General features: G+C 37.1%; 1 protein-coding gene across 4 annotated transcripts in view; it reads right to left on the minus strand.

The window, feature by feature from the left end:
- Window positions 1-26780, minus strand: part of zcchc7 (zinc finger, CCHC domain containing 7) — a 175199-nt gene that overhangs the window by 68784 nt on the left and 79635 nt on the right. For all 4 annotated transcript variants that reach the window (XM_078396002.1, XM_078396004.1, XM_078396003.1 and 1 more), the window contains exons 3-4: window positions 5767-5810; window positions 2244-2354 (exon numbers count right to left, since the gene is read on the minus strand). In XM_078396002.1, coding sequence (XP_078252128.1) covers window positions 2244-2354; window positions 5767-5810 — 155 coding nt within the window. The remainder of the gene's footprint in view (window positions 1-2243; window positions 2355-5766; window positions 5811-26780) is intronic.

The following is a 26780-nucleotide window of genomic DNA, read 5'->3' on the forward strand; positions in this document are numbered from 1 at the left end:
ACTATCATGCCTGTACATCACCATGCCACCTGTGGCCAATTAACCACAGGTGGCATGTGATAAGCTTGCTCGATAGATCATTTCATAGAATACATCTCATCTAAGAGCGACAGCACAGACTCAGAAAAATGAAAAGGGACCTTTTTTAAATGACTACAAGAGAACTCAATCTAACTGGAGAATGGAGCAAATTTCAGTAAGATATGTTTCGAAATAACCATTAATGATAGGGCTCTAGGGAATGTAGAGCAGAGGGATCTAGGAGTGCAGGTGCATGGTTCCTTGAAGATTGAGTCATAGGTAGATATGGTGGTCAATAAGGCTTTTGGCATATTAGTCTTCATCAGTCAGAGTATTGAGTATAGAAGTTGGGAGGTCATGTTGCGGTTGTTTAAGACGTGGTGAGGTTGCATTTAGAATATTGTGTTCAGTTCTGGGCAGTATGTTATAGGAAAGATGTTGTCAAGCTGGAAGGGGTACAGAGAAAATTTATGAGGATGTTGCCAGGACTAGAGGGTCTGAACTATAGGAAGAGGTTGAGTAGGCAGGGACTCTATTCCTTGTCGCGCAGGAAGACGATGGGTGATCTTATAGAGGTGTATAAAAACATGAGAGGAACAGTCTCTTGCCCAGAGTAGGTGAATCGAGGACCAGGGGACATAGTTATAAGGTGAACGGGAAAAGATTTAATAGGAACCCGATGAATTTATTCACACAAAGGGTGGTGGGGGTATGGAACAAGCTGCTGGAGGAGGTAGTTGAGGCAGGATCTATCCCAACGTTTAAGAAACAATTAGACAAGTTTGGAGGGATATGGGCCAAACGAGGGGAAAGTTGGACTAGTGCAGATGGGACATGTTGGCCAGTGTATGCAAGTTGGGCCAAAGGGCCTGTTTCCATGCTGTATCACTCTATGATTCTGATTCTATGATTAGGTTTAGAGTAAAAATGGAAAAGAATATCTAACTAGCTGTTAATGGATGAGAATAGTACGATGAATTGACAATCTTTGACAAACCACAACTGCAATGTCATGTGATTGACTCAATATCATCTGACACAAGGGAAAGCCAGTTATGCTCACAAATCCGCACTCTCACTAAACCTGCTAGGTTTTGGCAATAGAGAATGAAGCGGGGTCATCTCTGAACAGAGAAGGTTAGTGCCTCCCTTATAGATGACAAATGGCAAGATTTTGCAAATATCTCAACACAGTCAGAAACAAGGTAATCCTAGCCTGCATTGATGTTGCAGCCAAGGCTGCAGCACGTGACAGCTGTCAGTGAGAATGTCGATGATGAAGCACAGTTGTATCCTATGGTATTTCTTGTTCACACAGGTGGGCTATGCATTGAATACTTAGCTAGATATGCCACCCTGAAAAGAGCTTTTCTCCTCATCACTTCTTTCCTTTTCCAGTGGCTTGTTTTACTCTGCATGCCTCAGCTCACCCTGCCCGTCATGATATATTCCTCAGAGATTATCATCATCACATCGCATTAGACTTCTTCAGGAAAACATCATTCATCAACTGCCATACTATACCCTTTAGATTAAAATTGAAGGGACATTTGAAAGGCAAATTTCATGACTGCACAGTTGTATTGTGGGGAGCTTTGTGATATCTCCCTCAAATATTAATGAGATAAATGACTAGTTAATCTGTTTTAATGTTGTTTGAGAGTTAAATATTAGTTGGAATGTTGGAAGAGCACCCCTACTTTCCTTTGAACAAGTGATCCAGTGATCCCATGTAACTGGCCAAAGGTCAAGTCAAGAATGTTTATTTATCATATGTACTGGATATGAACCACAACAATGAAATTTTTACTTGCTGCAGCTTTACAGGCATACTTCATGCAATGACAACAGCAATAATAAATTTACAATACATTTTCAGTTATTCTAAGCAAATCAGACTATGATGGTGCAAACACTAGAGTGTGTGGTGTGACCATAGCAGTGCAAAGTTCATAACAGTTTGGAAATATCTTATGGATTAAGATGGATTATTAAAGAGCAAAATTTTACTCAAACAGCAGTGTGGCCTGTTACAATCTGGGCCAACATCTATTAACAAAGAGAATCTCTCGGCACACAATTGCAGAATCAGTATCAATTGCAGACCAAGCGCGAAAGTCACAGTTTACTCGACAGTACAAGCAAAAAGTATCAAGCTGCAAACTTGACGGCATTAAATCGGAAATATTAAAATTGAACTGCATTAAAAGCTAACACGTTACCTTTGGAGCCAGGCAGTTTTTGGATAGGTGTCCCCTTTTGCCACAGTTCCTGCAGTCCACATTTTTGTTTGTTGGTGCATAGTAACGATAGCGATAACTCACAAATGGCTTCTGAAAAGAATCAATGATTAATGATATAAAACAATATAAAGAAAAAGTTGCTTTGTGGTATCATTTAATTTCTTGCACAATTACACCACGAGTGATAGTTCTACTCAATAACCAAAGTCTGTAGTCTCTTTTTTTGCTCTGGTTTATTTTGACCCACATGTTTAGACCGTAATGGTGTATCCTTATTGTTTTGATGTGTTTATGCTTTATTCTTAATTGTTAACTGTATGCTTGTGTTGTCATTTGTGAGCCGAGTACCAAGGCACATTCCTTGATATGCATACTTGGCCAATAAACTTATTCATTCATTCATTCATTTTTTTGTGGTTCAGAGTTGACTAATGAGCAGATCAGGCTGAGGATTGCACAAAGCCTGAAGTCAATGTCTCCCGAGGCTCCGTTGCCAGGACTGTCAGGAGAAAGGTTTATTTTGGGTGTTTTTAATGTTTATGATAACCATAGATTAAATAATTAAAACAATGAAATGTATTGAATTATCAACTAAAAATATCAATATGGGAAAAGTTAAAAAATCTTTACTGACTTTTGAAATTAAAGTTAACATCCCTTTGAATGAGACTACATGCGATAAGTGATTAGATCTGAAGCGTAACTGCCTCATCAATACAGTAAGTTAAGAAATTAAAAGTCTGATGTGCTCCCATTCCATTACTTCCACCGTGTCTCGCTGGGGATTCTCAATGGAAACACCTGCCAGCTGTCAGCGTGCTCTGACCCAGTGTACATTTCTCGCAGCTGTGGTTATCAAGGACACAGGTAGCAACCTGGAGTTCCTATATGGCATACAATATGCATTCCATAACCTATAATGCCTCAATTTATTATAGCTATTTCCTGAATTGACTAACATTCTAGAACTGCACCTCTTCGCCTCAAAGCACAAAAAGTGTCCTTATGAGAATGAGAAACATTAATTTGGGCTTATGTAAATCCTTCCTACTCTAATATACTGAAACTAACCATGATGCTCTACAAATCTTCCTGCCCATGATTAGTGATTAATCAATAATCAAGAATTAGCCAACCATCCTCTTTGCATATTTTCCTTTGTATTAACTGAGTGGTGCCTAAATCCACCAGTCCGTCGGGGGAGCCAAAACATCAAATATAATTCTACATATACAATTCAAAATAAATAATTCAACATTGATCAAACACCCAGACCCGATTTCACATTATTGATGATTTGCACTTCAGACAGGCATGCCAAACTCAATTCATGGAAATATTATTTGTGAAGTTTGTTCCTGCAATTTAAGTGACTTAGTGACAATACTTCTTTCAGAATATCTTAGCATCAGACATTTTTTTACATTTGATATCCCTACTGAAATACTGTAAAAATAACAATTTATATTTTGAAAGTATTGCTGTCACTAAATTATTGCTCATAAATCATAATCAGCAGAATGTGGATTTTTTTAGCACTTGTCAGAATAGATGTTCTTTTCAGGATTTACTAATCTTGCTTTAAACTGCCTATGTGTGTTTTACAGTTATAATGGTGGGCTCTTTTCTTTTTCCTAATGATTTTTTTCATTGCTTTCGTACACTGTTTGTGTAGGCATCCGGTTTCCTGTCTTTTACTCGCATCCAGTTATTCCAATGAAAGAGTTGTTTACTCATCAATTCATCCACAATTGTGACAATTTTTAGTTCAATCCATCAGTGAAATAAAAGACAGGAACAAAACAAAAGGAAAAGAGAGATATAACAGAAGCCAAAAAATAAAATATTTAGAAATTGAGAAACAAAAGCAAAATAACTGGTCATTTTAAACAAGGAGATAACAGAACACGTTGATAACATCAACAGGATTAGACAAAGTCAACACGGATTTCTGAAAGGGAAATCTTGATTGATGGATTTACTAGAGTTTTTGTGAAGACATAATTGGAAGAATAAATAAGGGAGAATCCATAGGTAGACATTTGGGTTTTCAGAAACCTTTTGATAACGACTCACATGTAATGTTAGTGTGCAAAGTTAATGTGCATGCTATTGGCGGGAATGTATTGGCATGGATTGAAAACTGGTTGATGGTCAGGAAACAGGTCGGAGGAGAAAATAGGTATTTTTCAGGTGATAGGCTGAAAAGTAGTGGGACGCCTCAGATATCAGTGCTTGGGTTAGCTATTCATATTGAAAACATTAATGATTTGGCTAAGGGAACCAAATATAATATTTCAAAGTCTGCTGACAACAATGATGTGGATGGGATTATAAATTGTGATGAAACTGCAAAGTGGCTTCATGGCACTTTAGACTGATCAACCTGCCCACGCCGACTAAAATAAGTTCTCACAGCTTCTTTGTAAGTCCCTCAGCATCTCGCATATGCAATTACACCTTTTCTGTAAAGTGGTAACAGAATTGAAAGAAGTACTATAACTATAACCTATCAGCATCGTAGATATTCCCAGCAAAACCTACCCACTCCTACACTCTGCGCTTCTGTATCATCTATGGACTTCCTCATCGTACCCCTTATAGTTATGTCCAAATCATTAATACATCAAACATTGTGTTCAATTTTTTAAATAAATTACTCCATTAAATACACTAGAGGGATAAATTTAAAATGAAATTTAACTTCAACTTGCCTTCAACGCACATGAAAATTCACTATTATAGGCTCTGTTAATATTTGCAGTGGTCTGAACATTGCAGCCATTTGAACACTGTTAAATCTAGTAGAAATCCAAATAATAGTTCAGTTATCAGTTAACACCAACATTTAAGAATTTACATTTTTTTGTATCTAGTTAGTTCAGATCAAACCTTTGCATTTAGTCAAATCAAACAAGAACTATCCCTGTAGCCGAGAATACCAGATTAAAACCACGATTGATATTTTATATCAGCATCAGCACCATTGTGCCAAAATGCCACAGCTGTTGCCTCACAGTGCCAGAGACCTGGGTTCAATTCCGACCTTGGGTATGCCACGTAACACATTCTCCTTGTGACTGTGTTGAATTTCTTCGGGTGTTCCGGTTTCCTCCCACTTCATAAAGAAGCTGGGCTCTGTAAATTGCCCCCAATGTGCTGGGAGTGGGTACAAAAATGGGATAACATAGAACTAGTGTGAACAGGTGATCAATGGACTCGGTGTGCCAAAAGGCCTGCTTCCAATCTGCATCTTTCAATCAATCAATGACTTACTTAAGAAGTATAAGTAAACTGTGTAGGAAGGAACTGCAGATGCTGGTTTAAACCCAAGATAGACACAAAATGCTGAAGTTACTCAGCGGGACAGGCAGCATCTCTGAAGAGAAGGAATGGGTGACGTTTCGGGTCGAGATCCTTCTTCAGATTGATTAAGCTTTTTTTTCATTAAAGTGGTAATAGTTTTTGCATTCTTGAATGCCCTTGCTTCTGAAAAACTCACCTTTAGATCTTTTTCAGAAAGTAGCCACTGAGAATGATGGTTACCTAAAAAATAAAATAAATTTTCAATGAATAGTATGAAACCTGGTTGAAAACTAGAATAATTCACTGTAACAAGTTCCATATTCCACATCAAGTTAAGAAAATAAACACAGATTTTTATCCCAATATATCAACATTCAATATTTTTCAGAAGCTAAACCAACTTGAGAATTTACAATGGTAAAATTACAATTAAAACACTAAGTACGTGCTATAACTCCAGGATAAGTGCTCAACTAAGAAAACCAAGCCCAAAACCAAAGTATTATCTAACACAATATTATCTATACACCAACACAATAAATGACTCCATATGCGGAAAAAACCCCAGCTACCTACATATTAATTATCTTTTAAAAAATCTAATCCTGTAGATGCAAGTATATCATTGGGGTTATCAAGTGGGCACCTCCCTTCATTGGTTCATTGAGTTAGGCCACGACACCTCAGGAAGGCTCAACAGTTGGTTCTGGCGTCCCAGAATACCCCCCCCCCCCCCATGTGTTCTAAGCAATCTGCGAAACTTGCGATTCCTGCTTTCTGCACTGTGGTATCTATTAAACTATTCCTTTCTAAATAACTTGCCAGCCTCTGTGCCACTATACTAAAGAAAATCTTGCCTTCTACATCTACATTTAGGAGACATATATAGGTTTAAACTGACTTAACTCTGAAGACTCTTTCTCCTTGGGAATGAAAATTCCCCCTGTTCCACGCCAAACCCTTGGTATAACCTGCTTCTCCCAAACTATACGCAAGAGCCTCCACAAGAATCTAAGCACACCAGGTGCAATTTATATACCCAGTAAGGGACTCCATTCGGCCCTAGGACGGAAGAAGCCTTTACACGCCTAATTACTGGCTTCCACTTCCTTTCACTTTGGTGGCAAAACATCTAACTCTCCTAAGGGTGGTATATCTGGAGGGAAACCCATTCCCCTTTTCTTTTCTGGATCTGAGTATGTCCTTTTAAAATATTCCTGTAACTCTTCCTTTGAAGCATTGACCTTTCCACTTTTTTTCCTGACCAAATATTCTTTTAACAAATTTAAATGGATCTCTATAAAATGCTGACCTGACTCGCTCCTTCTTCTTTCTCTTCCTCCTAAGGTGTTCTGCTCTCCTTAATATTGCTAACCGATTTCTTAACTCTTCTTGCAAAACATTAATTCCCTCTCTCTCATCAACTGTAGACTTTCTCCACTGCTTTCTCAACTGTCTCCTCTCCTTCACTAATCACTTGATTTCTCTCGTCTCGATCTAACCACCTGTAGATACATCTATATTCCACATCAAGTTAAGAAAATAAACACAGATTTTTACCCCAATATATCAACATTCAATAACTTTCAGAAGCTAAAACAACTTGAGAATTTACGATGGTAATGATATCAAACAGGCAATATTAAAAATTCAAACTTACAAAATAACTTTTACAGCCACTCATATATTAATTGTAAAATTGAACTAATTGGAGAATTTTGATGACATAACTGAATTATGCCAAGCCATGCAAAAATAAGGGGAAAAAATGCATATTTTAACTTCTATTTATTTTATAAAGTAGCAGATTTTAAATGAAAGTATGGAAGACAGAATTATAGTAATTAGAAACATTTCACAAAGTAACACAGTGCATAACAAATGATTGACAATTTTAATTGCTTTGTATTTCAAACTGGAGAGGAATATTTTAATATGCAAGTTCTTTAAAACCAATTGTGGACCATTATCCTTTATGCCCAATATGACTGAATCCACCTCAAGGAATATAACATTATATTTGCCAGTACGGTTAAGCTGTAAAGTTTTGTTGAGTACAGCACATACTTAACTAAATAAATGAATTTGTTAAAAATACATAAATCTACTAAAGTTTACTAAAAGGTATACATTGAAATAAGATTATTTCATCAGTTTTTCATATTAGAATTAGCATATTATTTGTCCTGTGCTTTAAAAGCTCAAATATCGATAAAAAAGATTGAAAAAAATATTCCTGCAATAGAAGATTCCTGAACCGCATGGGTCAGTAGCAAAGTAAATAATTTCTGCTGTTGGTATTTATACTATTTCGGATTGATAATGCTACAAGGATTTTTGGGATGATGAACAACACACAATACAGTTCACCCGTTTCAAATGTCTGGAAAGGTCCTAAATATCTGAGAGATCTGCCTACCATCAAAAGTTAATTTAATTAAATTATTACAGAATAATTTATAATTCGTTGTCCGTTCGACCCATTTGTCAATATTATTGTAAATTTATCAACAGTATAGAAAATGCAGAAAGTACTAAAGTCACACTCCCGTAATCATCCGTCTTGTTACCATATCAGGGTTTGCCACAGTGGTGGGATAGAGAAAGAACGTAACATAGATTGGCACTTTATCAAAAGATTGCACAATTGTTTCACCCTGAATCTATAAAATTTCACAAAGTATTTTTTACCTTTGTTTAAATGTAACTACCTGATAGAAGGATGACCAATTACAGTTATTTTATTCAAGGAATATGAGTAAATAGCATCTACGAAACCTATTCCAACAAAATTTTCCACAAAAATCAATCTTGAATACAATGCTGCACTCAAGAAAAAAAATATTAAAAAGCTCTAACACATCTATCTAGTTATTTCAGTACTTAGTTGAGCATAGTGCAGCATTCTTGTTTATTGCCTAATGCACCACAAAAGGAAAAAAAATAAAGACGTTGTTTGAGGCCTAGTATTAATCCAGTTTCTCTTAAAACTGGTAAAGTATCGGAAACCTTAATGGATTGGTTTAGAAATATTTTTCACCAAAAAAGGCAATTGAAACAGTAGTAACATGTATATTTTTTAAATCAATTTTCACCCTAACTGAAAATAGGGATGGCAAGTAGTATTTAACATAAATTATATTTGGATTGAGGTGGCTCGGGTTGCAAACTATTCATCCTCGACTCACAAGACATCACAGAAATTGAACACAATGCATTTGTTCAGAAGGTATTTGCCTTCTACTGAGACTGCACTGAAACTACTTTCAATGTCACTATCAATACATGATCTGTAAATTTTAAAGTAACTTTTATTAAAAAATACTTGAGATTTATATTACTGATGCATGGTTCAAGACAGAAAACAGAAGTAGCTTTTACATTTTTAAATAAAATTAATTAGCCAACAGCTTAAATCTACAACATATAGGAAACCTAGTTAAATGTTAGCAGCAAATTATTACAAACTAGATATATTTTGAGACCCATACTTTCTATTACCATATAAATGGATAGCTTCACAAACAGTGATTCCTTTCTCTCAAATTCATTCCATTTCTCAGTTCCTGCTTGGAAGGAGCTCTTGGAAGGAGTTTCAACCACTTTATTTCTCGATTATCCATTCCTTTGCTCCAAATGCTCTTATTAGGGATTGTCTACTCCCTTTTCTCAAACTTAACCTGTTTTTGTGTGGACATGATTATACTTTGGGCTGCATAAGTTAATTTTATATTGGAAGATTTCAATTTTTTCCATTCACTCATAATGCAATTGCTATTCCCTCCGATCTAATTAAAAAAAAATACAGCAGTTTAGCATTCAACCATTTCACTGGTCTTGTGGTTGAATTTTCGGCACAAGGAGCCTAAAGGCAGCTGCTGCATCACTTCTTGCGATTCTTAAAGTGCCTGCACACATTTGCAACTTTGACGTTATATCATTACATTGTTAGGAAGGCATTGTGAAGCCTATTTTGCAAATACTTGGTAACTATATAGTTGATAATTTAATTGATCATTCAAGAATATTTTAATCTAACATCATGAAGATCCTTAGTATGCAAGAATCATTTGTACGATTATGTATGATGCCATTTCAAAAATATATATGGAAGACCTAAATTACAGTTGTAATTTCTGACCTTTATTCAATGTATTGCAATGCACACAGTGCAATGTAATAAATGGGTCCCAGATTTACTTCCCATTTCCAAGTTCTTGACCATGGCTGATCGCTAAGTGTAGTTTGCTCCCTACTGATGCAAGAATCATCAGGGAATACTTTTACTTCTCTCAAGGATGAGCTCAAGAACAGAACAGGTGAAAAGTTGAGAGTGAAAATAAACAAAATCTATTTTAAAACGACTACAGGCAAAAGAGCTGTTTATTTTTAAATGTGAAAATATTTCATTTTATATGGATAAATAGTACAACTATATTTTGCTGAGCCATGTTCACTTTTGCATACGATTCACCATTTCAGTGGGTCACAAGCAATACAATTTTATGTTCATTGAACACAGTTAACTTATAAGCAGGTTTCCAGCTCATTCAATTTTCTGTATGCAACAAAATGCAACTCTGTACAGCCTATATTCGAATGTATAAGTACTGCACAACTGCACGATACCTTCTGTCATTCATACATGTACTCTGGAATACAGAACATGATAATATATTTTAATCTTAATACAATTTTGATTTTCACTGGATATTAAAAATGATAATTTTTCACTTACATCCTGATCATTTGCATTTGATCATTTTTGCTACATATTTTAAGATCTATTTCTTAAGGCCGCTGTATTGATCTTAATTCATCAAATACTGAGTTCATGTTAAAATGACAGCAAAGGCACAAAAAAAGCAATGCTGCAATGCACATGCATGTGTATATCATCTTACAATGCTCTTTATATATTTATTTGCAATGGAAAATATTTAATGATGTGTTGTAGTAACCGGTCGCTGTGCAAGTTTACGATGCAAGGTGCCAAAAATCGAAACATTGGCAGTAATTAAAATGCCATTAAAATGGGAAATAATATTATTTGTAGCTTCATCGTATTTTTTTAAAAACAACTGCAAAAAAACTATAAAATATCCTATTTTCTGCTTCCAAATGCTTTTAAGGATTATTTTTGTTAAGAGTAGCAACGCACAAGATCATAACAAGAAAATCACAGCACTGCTATTATTAATTCCACAAAGCTCCTCAACAATTTTTAGCATTATATTAAATTTTACATCAATAGAAAAATATGATCATAACTATATTTTTGATATTGTGGAAAAATGCTGCTCTAATGGATTAAACTCTGTGCTCCTAACCCTCAACGTGATTATATATCTTTATGTGCTGCTGAAAACAGCCGATTCTGATGACTACCCAAGTTTGATTTTAAGGTTGAAATCTGGTTGGTCACAGTATGTTTTACAGTTACTGTGCATTATGCTTTGCTCTTTATTAAGCCAAATGGAATTGATATATATCATGGTTATCCACCTAATACTTCTATTGATGTCAGCTTAAACAATTTTGGGAAGACTATGGTGGCACTTGATCCAATTTTCTGAATAGCATTTGCTAAGAGTTGGAAAATTATTTGATTTTCTGCACAGCAGGATACATTTAAACCATTCTAAATCATATTCAAAAAAGTATCCAACCAAAAGCTCCTAAATAGTAGTAGTCGACAGTTTGTTCAAATAAACCTTTTTAACCCTAGTGTGATCAAGTGGAATTGTATTTAGAAATTTTGCATTCAGACCAATTTCATTATATTTTGAAACTATGGTTTGTAGCCTTTCGTCACAATATCCACAATGGTAAAATAATTTTACTAAATATATCAAATTTAGATAACATGGATTAATATACCATAAAGTTGCACAAGTTTGGAGTGTGTCAAATATGTTTCTGCAAAGGAATTGTTTTCTCTAGAAGACACTCCCGTCAAGGTTAACTAAATCTTTGTTATGGACTTCTTTGAATGTTTTCAGAGTGTAGCTCCAACAGGCAAAATAGATTGAACTCTGGTTAGGTTGTAATTGGCCTGTATGATAAAGTACGAGGGGTAAAAACAGTCAACTGACCATTTTTAAGAGTTCTATCTGACAAACAGAAAACATGTGTAGGAAGGAACTGCAGATGCTGGCTTACACTGAAGATAGACACAAAATGCTGGAGTAATTCAGTGGGACAGGCAGCATCTCTGTATAGAAGGAATGGGTGACATTTCGGGACACGTCCCTTCTTCAGACTGAGAGTCAGGGGAGAGGGAGACACAGAGATATGGAAGGCCAAGGTGTGAATACGAGACATCAAAGGGGACAAAGTTCAAGGAGAATATATCATTGTTAGCTAGGGGAAAGTGCAAAAATAAAATTTAATCAGGAACACAGCCAGACTGTTCAAACAAGGATGGGGGTGGGATGGAGAGAAAGGGAAAGGAAGGGTTACTTGAAGTTAAAGTAGTCGATATTCATACCGCTGGGTTGTAAGCTGCTCAAGCGAAATATGAGGTGCTGTGCCTCCAATTTGCGCAGGGCCTCACTCTGACAGTGGAGGAGGCCCAGTTCAGAAAGGTCGGTATGGGAATGGGCAGGGGAGTTAAAGTGTTTAGCAACCAGGAGATCATGTAGGTTTAAGCGGACTGAGCGGAGGCGTTCAGCTAAACAATCACGGAGCCTGCACTTGGTCTTGCTGATATATAGTTCACACCTGGAACAGCGGGTACAGTAGATGAGGTATGAGAAGTACAGGGAAGTGTGACACAAAGTGCTGGAGTAACTCAGCGGATCAAGCAACATCTCTGGTGAACATAGGTGATGTTTCAGTTCGAGACCCTTCTTGAGACTGAATTTACACGGGACCAATCTTTAGACAAATTTACATGGCACCATTTATAGTCTCAAAGCACCTCAAAGCATTTTAGAACAATTATTATAATTCTGAATAATTTTACAATGTAGGGACCATGGCAGCCAAATGCTCAAACGGCTACAAACAGCAATACATGGATGATTACATTTTAAAATAATTTTGCGATATTGACTGAGGGATTAACAATGGTCATAACAATAGGAATAACTCCCCGGTCTTCTCTGATTATATTGTCACATAGGCACAGTACAGTATTGATGGACGCAAATCCTCCTTCACCTCCCACAGTACTGCACTATAATTTAGTACAGTTCTTTTAAGTGAGATTTACGCTTCTAATTCGGCGGTCTGAGTACTACCATCTACTTGAGCCTCACCTCATATAGCATTGGTATGAAAATAGCAAAAAAAAATAATACCACAAACAGCATGGATCAAAACAACAAACAATTAGTGAGTTACTGCAGGATCATATAATATGCAGCAATTAGAAAGAAAAATGTGAATGGTGGGAATCAATAAAACTCGAATTATTGAAAATGCATAAAGTCAAGACTAATTATAGACTGAACTGTGCATCTTTCGTACTTTCTTCCATTTTTACATGACTGACAATGATTTTCGGGGAAGGAACTCTTTAAAAAAATATATGGCTGATCTGTACTGTTTTCTCAAATATCATTTTAATCATGCTGTGATATTTACTGAAAACTAAATACATTTACACTAGCATGGTGTGACTCCTTCTAAGCAATGCAAACTTTGAAAATTGCCCTATTGGTTATGTGTTATTAGAAGTTTGAGTACCTGTCACCAGTGTTGTAAAAATCTTGTGTTCAGAATGTCTACAGCAAGCAAGGTTCTAATAAATACCACTTACAGAATTAATCCGTAATGAAGCAGGTCAAATCAGACTTAAAATAACACTGCATTAAAAGATCATTAATAGACATTAAAAGATCTATGCTTATTGTCATGGTATGGCCAAGAATCAATATGTGAGAAACAATAAACCCTTCCTCACCCCCCTCCAAATTGTTGATAGCTACTCCGAGGTTTTATAACCAATATTTTGATTTCCATGGCTAAATAAAGTAATACCCAAGAATTAGTAATAAAAATTTGTACATCAAAATATACAGTCTAATATGATACTGAGTGGGAAATGGCAAGCAAAATCAAAGTTTTGCATGCCACTTGTTCTTAATCATCTTAGTTTGTTGTTTTAATACCACATAGTATTGCATGGAATGAACATTTTTCAACAGGGTTTTAAAATCAAAAATAGCTTTGTGTGCTTAAATAACTTTAACCAAAACTTATATTAGCCATTACTGAGCATCTGTATGTAGAATTATAATAAAGCATGCAGTTTCTGGAAAAATAACAGGCAGCTGGATTCAATCTTAAAACTTTTTTATATTATTGGATCACTTTTACTAACTTCTAGACTTCTGTTAAATGAAATTTCCATATATCATGTACAATTCATTTTTGTGTTGTATCATGTGCCACATGCCACCTTCCTGGTGTCAGATCATGCAAAAGTTACTTGGTGAGATAACTGTGTGGGTTTCTAATAAACAATGCAAGTCATTTTTTTCATATGTACCTAACCATCATCCTAACCTCATTATTCTGGCTCAAGTTGAAATGAGCAATTTATCAGAGGGGGAAATACGAAATGTAAAAGTAACTTATCACCACCCCAGAATACAATTTGCTGCATTCTCTAACTGGTAATTATTCAGATATTCTTTGTTGCTCCATGTTCAAGATGGTAAAACTATTTTCTCTCCGAAAGAAAACACTTACTTATAAAAAGTGGTGAAACAGAAGAACCAAACTGTATTGGATTTTCTCTTTCTCTCTCCCTCTCCCTCAACCTCGATTTCTCCTCCATATTGACTTCAATCTAATAAAATAACAATTTATCACTAATTTAGCTAATACAACGAGATCAACAAAATGCTCACCATGGAGGTCATTCTTTACAGTAAAATTCTAGGTGATCAAATTAAATTTCCAGTATTTGAGGTAGCTGCATGCAAGTTAACAAAGATAAACATAGCAGATAATGGATTTTATTAATTTAGGCTGAAATATTTTGCTTGTGCATTGCTCAAGTCTCCATGGTCCCATTCCACAAAATGTCATAAAAGATTACGGGTAAGAATATCCCACTTCATTGAAATAAAATCCAAATATTAAGCATTTTGAAAATATCAGATCATTTCTCTCCCAGCACCTACCTCATTGTTAAACTACACACTGTTTTGATGATCCATTTTCCTACAATTCTGTTAAGGAGAATGGGTTTGTCCACTCACAACCACACCTGACAATCATACAACAAGCTTCTTTACAGGAGGTTCCGTTAAAAAAAAAGATGAAGACGATACCACCCTCCTGGTACAATGCAGTAATCCCCGAGCACTCCTGAATGACACATGCACATGGGTAATTTCCTGAGTCAGGGTCACACAGCTTGGATTTGATTCAATTCACTGACTCTGTGTAAAAGACAATGTAGTGCACTGTGTAAACAGGGACAATGTTCACTTTGGGTCCACATAAATGAGTTCAAAATGAAACACTTTGCACCAGCATTGAGAAAATGGGTTTTGTTAATACTGTGGTTTCTAAATGTTAGGAAAAAATCAAGCCGTTTGTTCTTCAATTTATTTGCAAAAGCAATATGTCGTCTCTTAAAAAATAAGTTACGGAAAGGAACACAATGCAAGTGCGGTGTAAGGATTTACTTTTCTACAAAGCCGTTCTAATTATACGACATAAGGCCCTTTGTAAATTGCCTGATGTTACATGTGTTAGCAATGAGCTTTTTATAAAAAATAAAAGCCTAAAATATCCAGGAGCTTTTAGTAATCAAGCCTAATATAATAACTAAACAAAGTCTCACTATTTCTAAACAAAAATCTGCTTTCATAATTTGGTGATGAATTGAAGAGAACTACTGGTACATACATCCCACTTTCTCTATCGCTCTTTGAAAACATCACTGACTACTGACATCAAAATCCCAGAGTCATGTCCACATAGTACAGTGATTTCAGAAACAAGAACATCGCCAAGTGGGCTTGCTCTTAAATAACAGTGTTAAATATAATTAACAAAATACCTTCTTCATTGAGCATTAATACAGTACTTTGGAGATCAATGGAGTTATATGGAATGGTCAGTCTGCCTACCTAGTTATGGGGATTCTTAAATAGCTCAAGTTATTCTTAGTTTCAATATGAAGTCTCACTTAAGGTAAAACTAGCAAAACAAATGAGTGGCAACAATAGGTAGAAATAGATATTGGCATACAGTGCCCTCCATAATGTTTGGGACAAAGACCCATCATTTATTTATTTGCCTCTGTACCCCACAATTTGAGATTTGTAATAGAAAAAAAACACATGTGGTTAAAGTGCACATTGTCGGATTTTATTAAAAGCCATTTTTATACATTTTGGTTTCACCATGTAGAAATTACAGCAGTGTTTATACATAGTCTCCCCATTTCAGAGCACCATAATGTTTGGGACACATGGCTTCACGGGTCTTTGTAATTGCTCACGTGTGTTTAATTGCCTCCTTAATGCAGGTATAAGAGAACTCTCAGCACCTAGTCTTTCCTCAAGTCCTTCCATCACCTTTGGAAACTTTTATTGCTGTTTATTAACATGAGGACCAAACTTGTGCCAATGAAAGTCAAAGAAGCCATGATGAGACCGAGAAACAAGAATAAAACTGTTAGAGACATCAGCCAAACCTTAGGCTTACCAAAATCAACTGTTTGGAACATCATTAAGAAGAAATAGAGCACTGGTGAGATTACTAATCGCAAAAGGACTGGCAGGCCAGGAAGACCTCCACAGCTGATGACAGAAGAATTCTCTCTATAATAAAGAAAAATCCCCAAACACCTGTCCTACAGATCAGAAACACTCTTCAGGAGTCAAGTGTGGATTTGTCAATGATCACTGTCCGCAGAAGACTTCATGAACAGAAATACAGAGCTAAGCTGCAAGATGCAAACCACTGGTTAGCCGCAAAAATAGGATGGCCAGGTTACAGTTTGCCAAGGAGTACTTAAAAGAGCAACCACAGTTCTGGAAAAGGGTCTTGCGGACAGATGAGATGAAGATTAACTTATATAAGAGTGATGGCAAGAGCAAAGTATGGAGGAGAGAAGGAACTGCCCAAGATTCAAAGCATACCACCTCATCTGTGAAACACGGTGGTAGGGGTGTTATGGCCTGGGCATGTATGGCTGCTGAAGGTACTGGCTCACTTATCTTCATTGATGATACAACTGCTGATGGCAGTAGCATAATGAATTCTGAAGTGCATAGACACATCCTATCTGCTCAAGTTCAAACAAATGCCTCAAAACTCATTGGCCGACGGTTCATTCCATAGCAAGACAATGGTCCCAAACATACTGCTAAAGCAACAAAGGCATTTTTCAAAGCTAAAAAATGGTCAATTCTTGAGTGGCTGTCAATCACCCGATCTGAACCCAATTGAGCATGTATTTTATATGCTGATGAGAAAACTAAAGGGGACTAGCCCCCAAAACAAGCATAAGCTAAAGATGGCTGCAATATAGAGCATCACCAGAGAAGACACCCAGTAATTGAAGACACCCAGTAATGAATCGCAGACTTCAAGCAGTCATTGCATGCAAAGGATATGCAACAAAATACTAAACATGACTACTGTCATTTATATGACATTGCTGTGTCCCAAACATTATGGTGCCCTGAAATGGTGTAAACCCTGCTGTAATTTCTACATGGTGAAACCAAAATGTGTGAAAATGGCCTTCATTAAAATCTGACTGTGCACCTTAACCACATGTGATTTTCTTTCTATTACAAATCTCAAATTGTGGAGTACAGAGGCAAATAAAAATTATGGGTCTTTGTTCCAAACATTATGGAGGGCACTGTACATAAAGATTAACATAATCTATCACTGAATTGTATAGGGGATCAAACCAAAAGTTTATGTTTGTTTGTATGTATGTATGTATGTATGTATGTATGTATGTATGTATGTATGTATGTATGTATTGCCTCCCCCCTCGACTCCATCCAAGGACCCAAACAGTCTTTCCAGGTGAGACAGAGGTTCACCTGCACCTCCTCCAACCTCATCTATTGTATCCGTTGTTCCAGATGTCAACTTCCGAGACCAATCGCAGGCTCGGCGATCGTTTCGCTCAACACCTTCGCTCAGTCCGCCTTAACCAACCTGATCTGCCGGTGGCTGAGCACTTCAACTCCCCCTCCCACTCCCAGCCTGACCTTTCTGTCATGGGCCTCCTCCAGTGTCATAGTGAGGCCCACCGCAAGTTGGAGGAACAGCACCTCATATTTCACTTGGGCAGCTTACAGCCCAGCGGTATGAACATTGACTTCTCCAACTTTAGATAGTTCCTCTGTCCCTCTCTTCCCCTCCCCCTTCCCAGTTCTCCCACTGTCTTCCTGTCTCCACCTATACCCTTTCTTTGTCCCGCCCCCCTGACATCAGTCTGAAGAAGGGTCTCGACCTGAAACGTCACCCATTCCTTCTCTCCAGAGATGCTGCCTGACCTGCTGAGTTACTCCAGCATTTTGTGATACCTATGATATGTATGTATGTATGTATGTCACACATATGCGCACATATATATCAATTCAATCATGCTCAAGGTACAAGACCAGGTTTGTCATGGATAATGAAATCTCCTATTCCATAACTACCACCACTTCACAATTATTGTAAATCAGATGTCTATTTTTTTGTCCATAGATATAAAATAGATTCACATTGGAGAGTTAACAATTTTACGATGACAGACAATAAAAGCTAAGAAAGTTAATTATAGTTAGTATAATTATAGTATAGATTGGTTAGAAAATCAGGAAGGAAACATAGACTTCAGATTAATGGTTGAAGAATGATGCAAGTACTTTTTAATTATTCCACATAGAGTAAATTAAAATATAGAATACTTTTTAATAGTTGAGATAGAGTGTATGCCATCATTTAAAATGCAACTGTCATTGTACTAGCAAACTTCTGCAAATGCACTGTAGAATGTATCCTGACTGGTGCATCATGGCCTGGTACAGTAGTTCTGTGGCAAAGGACGCAAGTGCACAGTGGTGGACTCAGCCCGATGGGTCATGGGCACAGCCTTCCCCTTCATCAAAGGCATCTACATGAGATGCTGCCTCAAGAAGACGGCATCCATTATTAAGGGTCTGCACAATTCGGGCTATGCCTCCTCTCACTGCTGTTATCAGGCAGGCGGTACAGAAGCCTGAAGTCCTACACCACCAGGTTCAGCCACTTTCCCACAACCATCAGACTCTTGAACCAACTTGTCCAACCCTAATCCTAGCTACAGACCACATACACTACCAAGGACTTGTTTCTAATTGCGATTTTGTTTACTAAAGTCGTATTTTAGAGTCTTTTTCTGTTCACTGTATTGCATAATTTATGTATAATTTTATGTACTTTTTAATTGTACCTGTACCTCTTTGTAATTGTGCTTATTGCAATAAACTTGACAGTACAATTGAAAAGCTAGAGTATAAAAGAAAACAAAGAACAGGCAGAGAAAGGGACTAGAACCAGTCATACAGCACAGAAACAGGTCCTTCCGCCCAACTTTCCAATGCCGACCAGGATGCCCCATCTACAGCATTCCTACCTGCCTGCATTTGGCTCATATATCTCTAAACCTTTCCAATCAATAGACCTATCCAAATGTCTTTTAAATGTTCTTATAGTACCTTCCACAAATACCTCCTCTGTCAGCTCGTGGCATATACCCACCACTGTCTAGGTGAAAAAGTTGCCTCAGGTTCTTATTAAATTTTTCCCCTCTCACCTTCAACTCATGTCCTCTGACTCTTGATCCCCATACTCTGAATTAAAGGACTGTGCAGCCACCCTATCTATTCCCCCCATGATCTATACGTCTCATCCTCCAACACTCCAAGGAATATAGTCAATGTCTAGTGCAACTGTAACATAATATCCCAACTTCTGTACTCAATACCCTGTCTGTTGGCCAATGTACCGAAAGCCCTCTTAACCCCCCTATTTACCTGTGATGCCACTTTCAAGAAACTGTGTACCTACACTCCTCGATCCCTCTGCTCTACAACACTGCCCAAGGCCCTGTCATTCACGGTGTTGGTCCAACCCTCGTTTGACTTTCCAAATTCAACACCCTGCATTTATTTGCATTAAACCTGATTAGTCAATCCATAACCACTTGATCAACTGATCTAGATCCTGCTATAATTTATGATCAGCATCTTTGTTATCTATGATGCTACTCACTTTAGTGTCACCTGCAAACTTACTCATCATGCCTTTTACATTCTCATCCAAATTGTTACTATAAACCACAAACAGCACTGATCCATGATGCACACCACTAGTCACAGGCCTCTAATCTAAAAACTACCTTTCACCTTCACCCTCTGCTTCCTTTCATGGAGCCAATTCACTATCCATTCGGCTAGCTCTCCTGGAACCCATACGATTACTTTACTTTAGTTTTTACTTTAGAGATACAGCGCGGAAACAGGCACTTCAGCCCACCGGGTCCGCGCCGACCAGCGATCCCCGCACATTAATACTATCCTACACACACTAGGGACAATTTTTTACATTTACCAAGCCAATTAACCTACAAACCTGTACGTCTTTGGAGTGTGGGAGGAAACAGAAGATCTCGGAGAAAACCCATGCGGTCACGGGGAGAAAATACAAACTCCATACAGACAGCACCCGTGGCCAGGATCAAACCCAGGTCTCTGGCACTGCATTCGCTGCAAGGCAGCAACTCTACCGCTGCGCCACCTTAGATTAGTATAGCATTTGGAAGAATACGATCGACCAAACATCCAAATTCTGTACTGAAAATTCTAGAAATCTGGAAGCAGATTTAAAAGTATTAGATAGAAAGGGCATATTTCAAGTATAAACTGGATTTCATCATTGAGTAAAAGATAAAGCCTGAATTAAAATCGATGGTAGTGTTGTCAGAAGGATGACAGGACCCAACTAAAAATAAAATTCTGGCTATTTGAACCTCACAGAATCCCTGTTTAACAACTACATGCAATATATTAATGCAAAAATACACTGAACTGATTTTATAATGAAATAACAATGATTTAGGGAGTTTATGCAGTGCGTTGCTCAATCTCAAAGTGTAAGATGACTTCTGTTCACATAATATCAGTGATGCTACAAGTGTTCTCAACATCCCTGGGTTAGGAAAAAAATAAAATGACCCTCATTACCTGCTCTTAATCTCAATTCAATGCCTGTAGCTGGACATGTGAATACATTTACATTGAGAATAGACAGAATCAAACTCAGCTGTGATGTTGTTTGCCCTCGCATCAGTCAATCAAAGAAGAGGGAATAGTCATTGTCTGTGCCACTTAAGGTGCTCAAAGGCAGAGTGCTAGTAGAACAGTGTCACATCAAGAAGCTGATGACTTCAAGAGGGGGGCAAACTGGTAAGAAGATAATTACTTCACTAAGTAAATTATAAAAGCAAAATTATACAATTCTGTTTTACCATTTTCATTAACTAAGGATTTGTAAGTGCATAACTGCAGAATTTCATTGCAATTTATATATTTGTTCCAGTAAAATCTTACACACAATGACAAAACCATTGTGTTTTTACTGCACACTGTTTGCATTATATCATGAGGTTAAGCAAAGGGCAGATTTTGTGTGGTATATGCTATGCTTTATATTCATTCAAATCTTAATCAATTGCTTAAGCATGTACATTCCTAAAAATGTGATTTAAAAAGATTCCAGCAGCCCATCTATATATTATGTAGATAAAGGATACAAACACAATCAAAAGCAGTTTTGCTTTGTGTTTTACACAGAAAAAGTGAAAACAATGCAATCTACTCCACAATCCAGGCTTTTGGGATGGTACACACTAGTGATCACACAATACTGATGCACTACAGTTACCCCTGGCAACCTTCCTCAACTGTAACAATGCTGCTGTACAATAGCTTTCCCTGGATTTCTTTCTCTTCAGTTAGCTAAACGCTTGGGGACCATCTGCGTCGGCATGCTTCAAAGAACGGCCTGCCTGTGGGCCTGTCACTCCGAACACCACCTCTCTGACCCTGACTAAATGGAACTTTCAATGCATTTCTGTCCTCCCTGTTGACTTCTCCTATTAAGGCAACTTTTGACAAAGAAAGCGGAAGAGTGGGCTAACTGCACCCAAGAAAGGTGGTGTCTGATACATTTGAACACAAGGATTAGGAAACCAATACATAACAAAAGATGTGAAGGCAAATGCAGTGGCATAGAACAATATTGTTTTAGTCAGTTTCTTCAAAAATACAAAGTGTACCTGTTTCAATCAGTCAACTAGGCAATAATTCTTCAAAGTAAGAAACAAGTTTTGTGCGACAATAAACATAAATAAAATAAAATAATTTTTTAATGAGCTATTTGGATTCTTTTTTGGGGGGAGGGATGGGGAGGGATGATTGAGGAATTATATGACATGAAATTAAATGGAGGACTGATTGCTCTACAGATTAATCCAGGTTTCAAGGTAACAACTTCATATTTGATCAATCTGACTTTTCCTGAGCATATTCCTAAAGTAAATATTAGATTGACAGCTGAAGCACATTCATGACTGTGCCATAGGTTGTGGGTCCATGCCTCAAGACGACACTTGACAGTGCTGAGTTTTGAAATGAAGTAAAAATGAGGACCAACGTGTCTTTTGAGATGGGTACAAACAAAAATGTGGGTTGTTTTACCTGCTATAGACTCATCCCTCATGTTCAATCCACAAATTACAATATTTACTTAATTTGTTGTTTTTGAAACTTTACTGGGTGAACATCGGCTAGATGTTTAACTACCACAAAATGTGCACCTGAAATCAACTGGGTGTGAAGTGCTCATAGTTGTGAAAAAGCACCAGAGTTTTGCAGTTTTAAATAAATGTTTATTCAATTACATAACTTCTTACTCAAAATACAAAATTACTGTTACAATTGATTTTTCCAAATTTTAAACATTCCTACATATTTTTATCCATCACATTGAATAAGACTCATCAATGATGATTGTGCTTTGCTTTAATTCATTTGTATTCCAGTCACAATGGATTGAGTTCTGATTTTGTTTAATATTGGATAATTCCATTTTTTAAAAACTCACAGTAGCACCTTATTGTGAGCATGTACACATGTAAGAAATAATTAGAAATTCTTTCTTTCAAATTAAGGCAAAATAAGATTAACAAAGATTTCAGCTCATGGACTCTAACAGATGAATTACTGTTACAGTACACTATGTGCAATTAGCACTGCACATGGATTCTTCAAAGAAAAGAATTATAAACTTCCATAATGCATTATCTCGTGCCTTCTCTGGCAGGTGCTGACTAAAGATAAGGTATAATTTCAAGAGAACCATGGCTAATTTCCTTCCAGTCTCATTCGTCCAGAAAAAGCCAGGCCAATGGAGGCTTTTGCCATAACCCTAATCAAGATGAATATTAGGGAAATTGTTAAGATTAATTTTTGGTCATATTTAATAATAATTTTGGGTGAAATCAATTTTTCTCTAAAATAATTGCCAGGGACCTTCAGGCAAGAAAGTGTTTGGAAATTCTAGAGTGACTTTAGCAATTAAAAATATTTTGTATTTCATAAGACAATTTCATAAGATCTGAGAGTTTAAAAACAAAGATAATTATTCACCGCTTGCAAAATGCACACGTAAATATGCATGCCAACATCACGAGAGAGCGAGTGAGGGAGAGTGAGGGGGGAGGGGTAGGAAAGAGAGGAGAGAAAGAGGGAGAAAAAGAAATAAGTGCAGAGAGAGAAAGAAAGAGGTAGAGTGAAAGAGAGCAGTGAGGAGAGAAGTGAGAAATTGAGAGAGGGAGAGAAGTGAAGAGAGAGAGAAAATGAGAGAGGTGGAGAGTGAAAGGTAGAAAGAGAAAGAGAGGGAGCGAGGAAGAAAGAGAGAGAAGTGGAGAGAGAGGGGAAGTGGTAGAGAGAGAGGTCGTGTGAAAGAGAGGAGAGAACGAGAGAAAGTGGAGTGGAGAGAGAGAAGTGGAGAGAGAGAACACACACACACAGGGAGAAACAAGGTGGCTGGTTCAAAGCTAAGGAACCCAACTTCGAGCCTTTGCATTAGGTAATCCAATAGTAATAGTTCAAGCATTCGATCAAAACTGCAGCTGGTGGACAAACTGAAATTAGTTGTAAAAGAAGACTAAAACTGTTTGATAAAAGCAGTGGATCTGAGAATTCATGAGTGGAGAGAACAGAGAATCAAGCTTAGGGACCCACTGAGGCAAAAAAAAGTCAATGCAGTTCTCTCAATAAAGGCACGGCCGGATGAGTTTTACTATCGAAGCTAATGCAAAGAGAACTGAAATCCCAATTCTAATGTCAAATTTTTAATAAACAATTATACATATTTTAAAATAATAATTTCACTGAAAAGTATTCCAAAAAGAACATCTTCAATACTCAATAGTATTTTAAAAGTAAACGCCCTCCGAGCACATCTAAATTTTGTAATTCTCTTCTGTACAAGCATTTTATGCCCATACTTCTTTCCAATGAGCTCGAGGCTGCTGTTGTTTCACAACTTCTGGATCTTCACTCCTTCAGCTCCCAGTGAAACATCATTCACTTTTTCAAACCGCAGCTTTGAAATTGCCTTGATCCAATCATCAATCTGTACAATTGTTACAATTATATAATATTCTCATTCATCACTCCACTACTTTCAATGGGATTTATTAAACCATCCTTCATTCTATCCAACTCTTCTCCAAGGTCCACTTTGTTTGATTCAAATCCTATTATCGTCAGTATATTTCTAACAACGGCTTCTCCTGCCACCTCCATATATTTGTCTCTGGTGTACCCAAAGGTTGCTCAGATACTACTTTGTACATTTGCATGCATTTCCTTGGCAAAATCTTTCCAATCATTTTTCTATTTATGCTCTTTACAACCAACTCCACTAGTTTCTTTAGAGATACAGTGTGGAAAAGGCCCCTAGGCCCTCTCCGCCGACCAACGATCACCCGTATAATAGTGCTATGTTGCCCACCTCTGCAACCTACACACTGGGGCAATTTACAAAAGGCAATTAAACTGCAAACCTGGAGACAATTCACGTGGTCACATGGAGAACGTGGAAAATCCATACAGACAGCACCTGTAGTCAGGATTGAACACAGATCTCTGGCTGTAAGGCAGCAACTCCACTGCTGCGTCACAATGCTGCCCCAATTCCACACCTATCTCTCTCTACCCGCCATTTTGTCTCAGTCTAGAAAACAGTGATTATAAACTAAAATCTGCAACAGCCTCCCAATTCTTTCTTAATTCCTACAATGTATGACCGTGTACAATTTTAATCCTATTGTTGTTTTAAACAGTAATACATGGATAAAAAATATTTTTAATTTTGTTAATGTTACCATCCCTTTGACGTGTTACACTTCAAAACCTCACAATCCAAAGGGCAAAAGCTAGCAACAGATCTTGTTAGGACCGTCAGATCTTTCTTGAACTTAATATGAATGAATTAAAATAAAAAGCAAGCATGATTCACGAGCAACAATAAGTAATCATAAAAATAGGGCAATCACATTTTCTTGTCCGTTTTCTTTAAGGTACAAACCATAATCCAACTGACACTGTAACACTATTCACATGGAAAAATAAGCAAAAAGATTCAATAATATGAACAATACAGCATTTATCAGCAAGATTTTTCCCCAACAAAATCCATCCTTGAGGTTATTGGTGTGACATAGATTGAGGTATTTCAACAAATTTTATATATTTACCAAGGTTACATTTTCGCTCTGCTTTAGCCACCGGAGTATCCAAGATGCACAAATCACATACTCTCTCATTGGACATTCAGATTCATATTAGTTTATTGTCATATACACCATGGTGCATTGAATTTCCTTGGTGGTACGAAGTTCATAGAGTAAATAGTATAGATGGTAATGATAGTGCAAGGCAGTAACACAATCGGAACTTGTGCTAGAATAGTACAATAATGGAATAACCAAATGAGGTCAAGATAAGTGTAAGAATATATGGCAGCATTCCGGGAAGGGGTTGTGAAAGGGGTGATTGGTTCAGGAGTCTGTTGAGTTCATGGAAGGATTGACTGAATATGACATGAAAAAGCATTGGGAAGAAGCTGTTTTTGTCTATGCTTAGGCTTGAAAGCTTCTGAATCTCCTCCCAGAAGAGAGAGAAATGGGAGTGGCCAGAAGATCGAAAATAGAAGTGATGAGCTGTGATAGACAGGACCATGTTCACCATTCTTCAGGTCCAGGCAGTCAAGAGTAGACACAAAATGCTGGAGTTACTCAGCGGGACAGGCAGCATCTCTGGCCCGCTGAGTTACTCCAGCATTTTGTGTCTACCTTCGATTTAAACCAGCATCTCAGGTTCTTTCCTACACAGTCAAGAATAGAGTTGTTACCCAGCCAGGCTAAAGTGCATCCTGTCAGAATACATTCAATAGCACATCTGTAGAAATTCAAGAGAATCCATATGAACATGCCGCATCTTCTCAGATGCCTAAAAAGATAAATACACTGATGTACTTTCTTGATCACTGCATTAGTTTTTAGGAACCAGGTAAGAATGCTGATGATATGGATGCCTATGAACTTGAAGATGTCGACCATCTCCATAGGACCTGAACTGCACATCCCCCCACACTGGCCAAACCTGAAGAAAAGCCAAAAGCTTCATGCTTGGATCCATGGTAAATGGTAGACAAATAAATAAAAGGGATAAACCTGAATAAAAGATAACGTCCTAGAAACACTCACCGCGTTAGGCAGCATATGTGAAAAATGTTCATTGTTTCCCTTTCAAGTTTCTGTAATCTAATTCTAGTATCCATATTTCAAAATATAGTTCATTTCATATTTTCTTTCAAAGGGATGAACTCACTTTATGTCTTTCTTCACAGTATATTTATTGCATGACAACATTGGTAGAAATTACTATGAATACATACTTTCTGGAGGCAAAAATCCTACCTTCACACTGCCATGCTCCACACAGTTAAGTGATCTAATATTTTGTTAAATCAAGATGGATTCAGAATTATCTGTGCTTTTGCAAAGCTTTTCCCACATTGCTTCAATGACCGCACCCCCATGACAAAATATGAAATTGTCCAAATATGGAATGGATCTTAAAAAGTAGGACAAATCCAATCTGACTAATTACA

This window comes from Rhinoraja longicauda, chromosome 3, assembly GCF_053455715.1.
Source record: "Rhinoraja longicauda isolate Sanriku21f chromosome 3, sRhiLon1.1, whole genome shotgun sequence".
Lineage (NCBI taxonomy): Eukaryota > Metazoa > Chordata > Chondrichthyes > Rajiformes > Arhynchobatidae > Rhinoraja > Rhinoraja longicauda.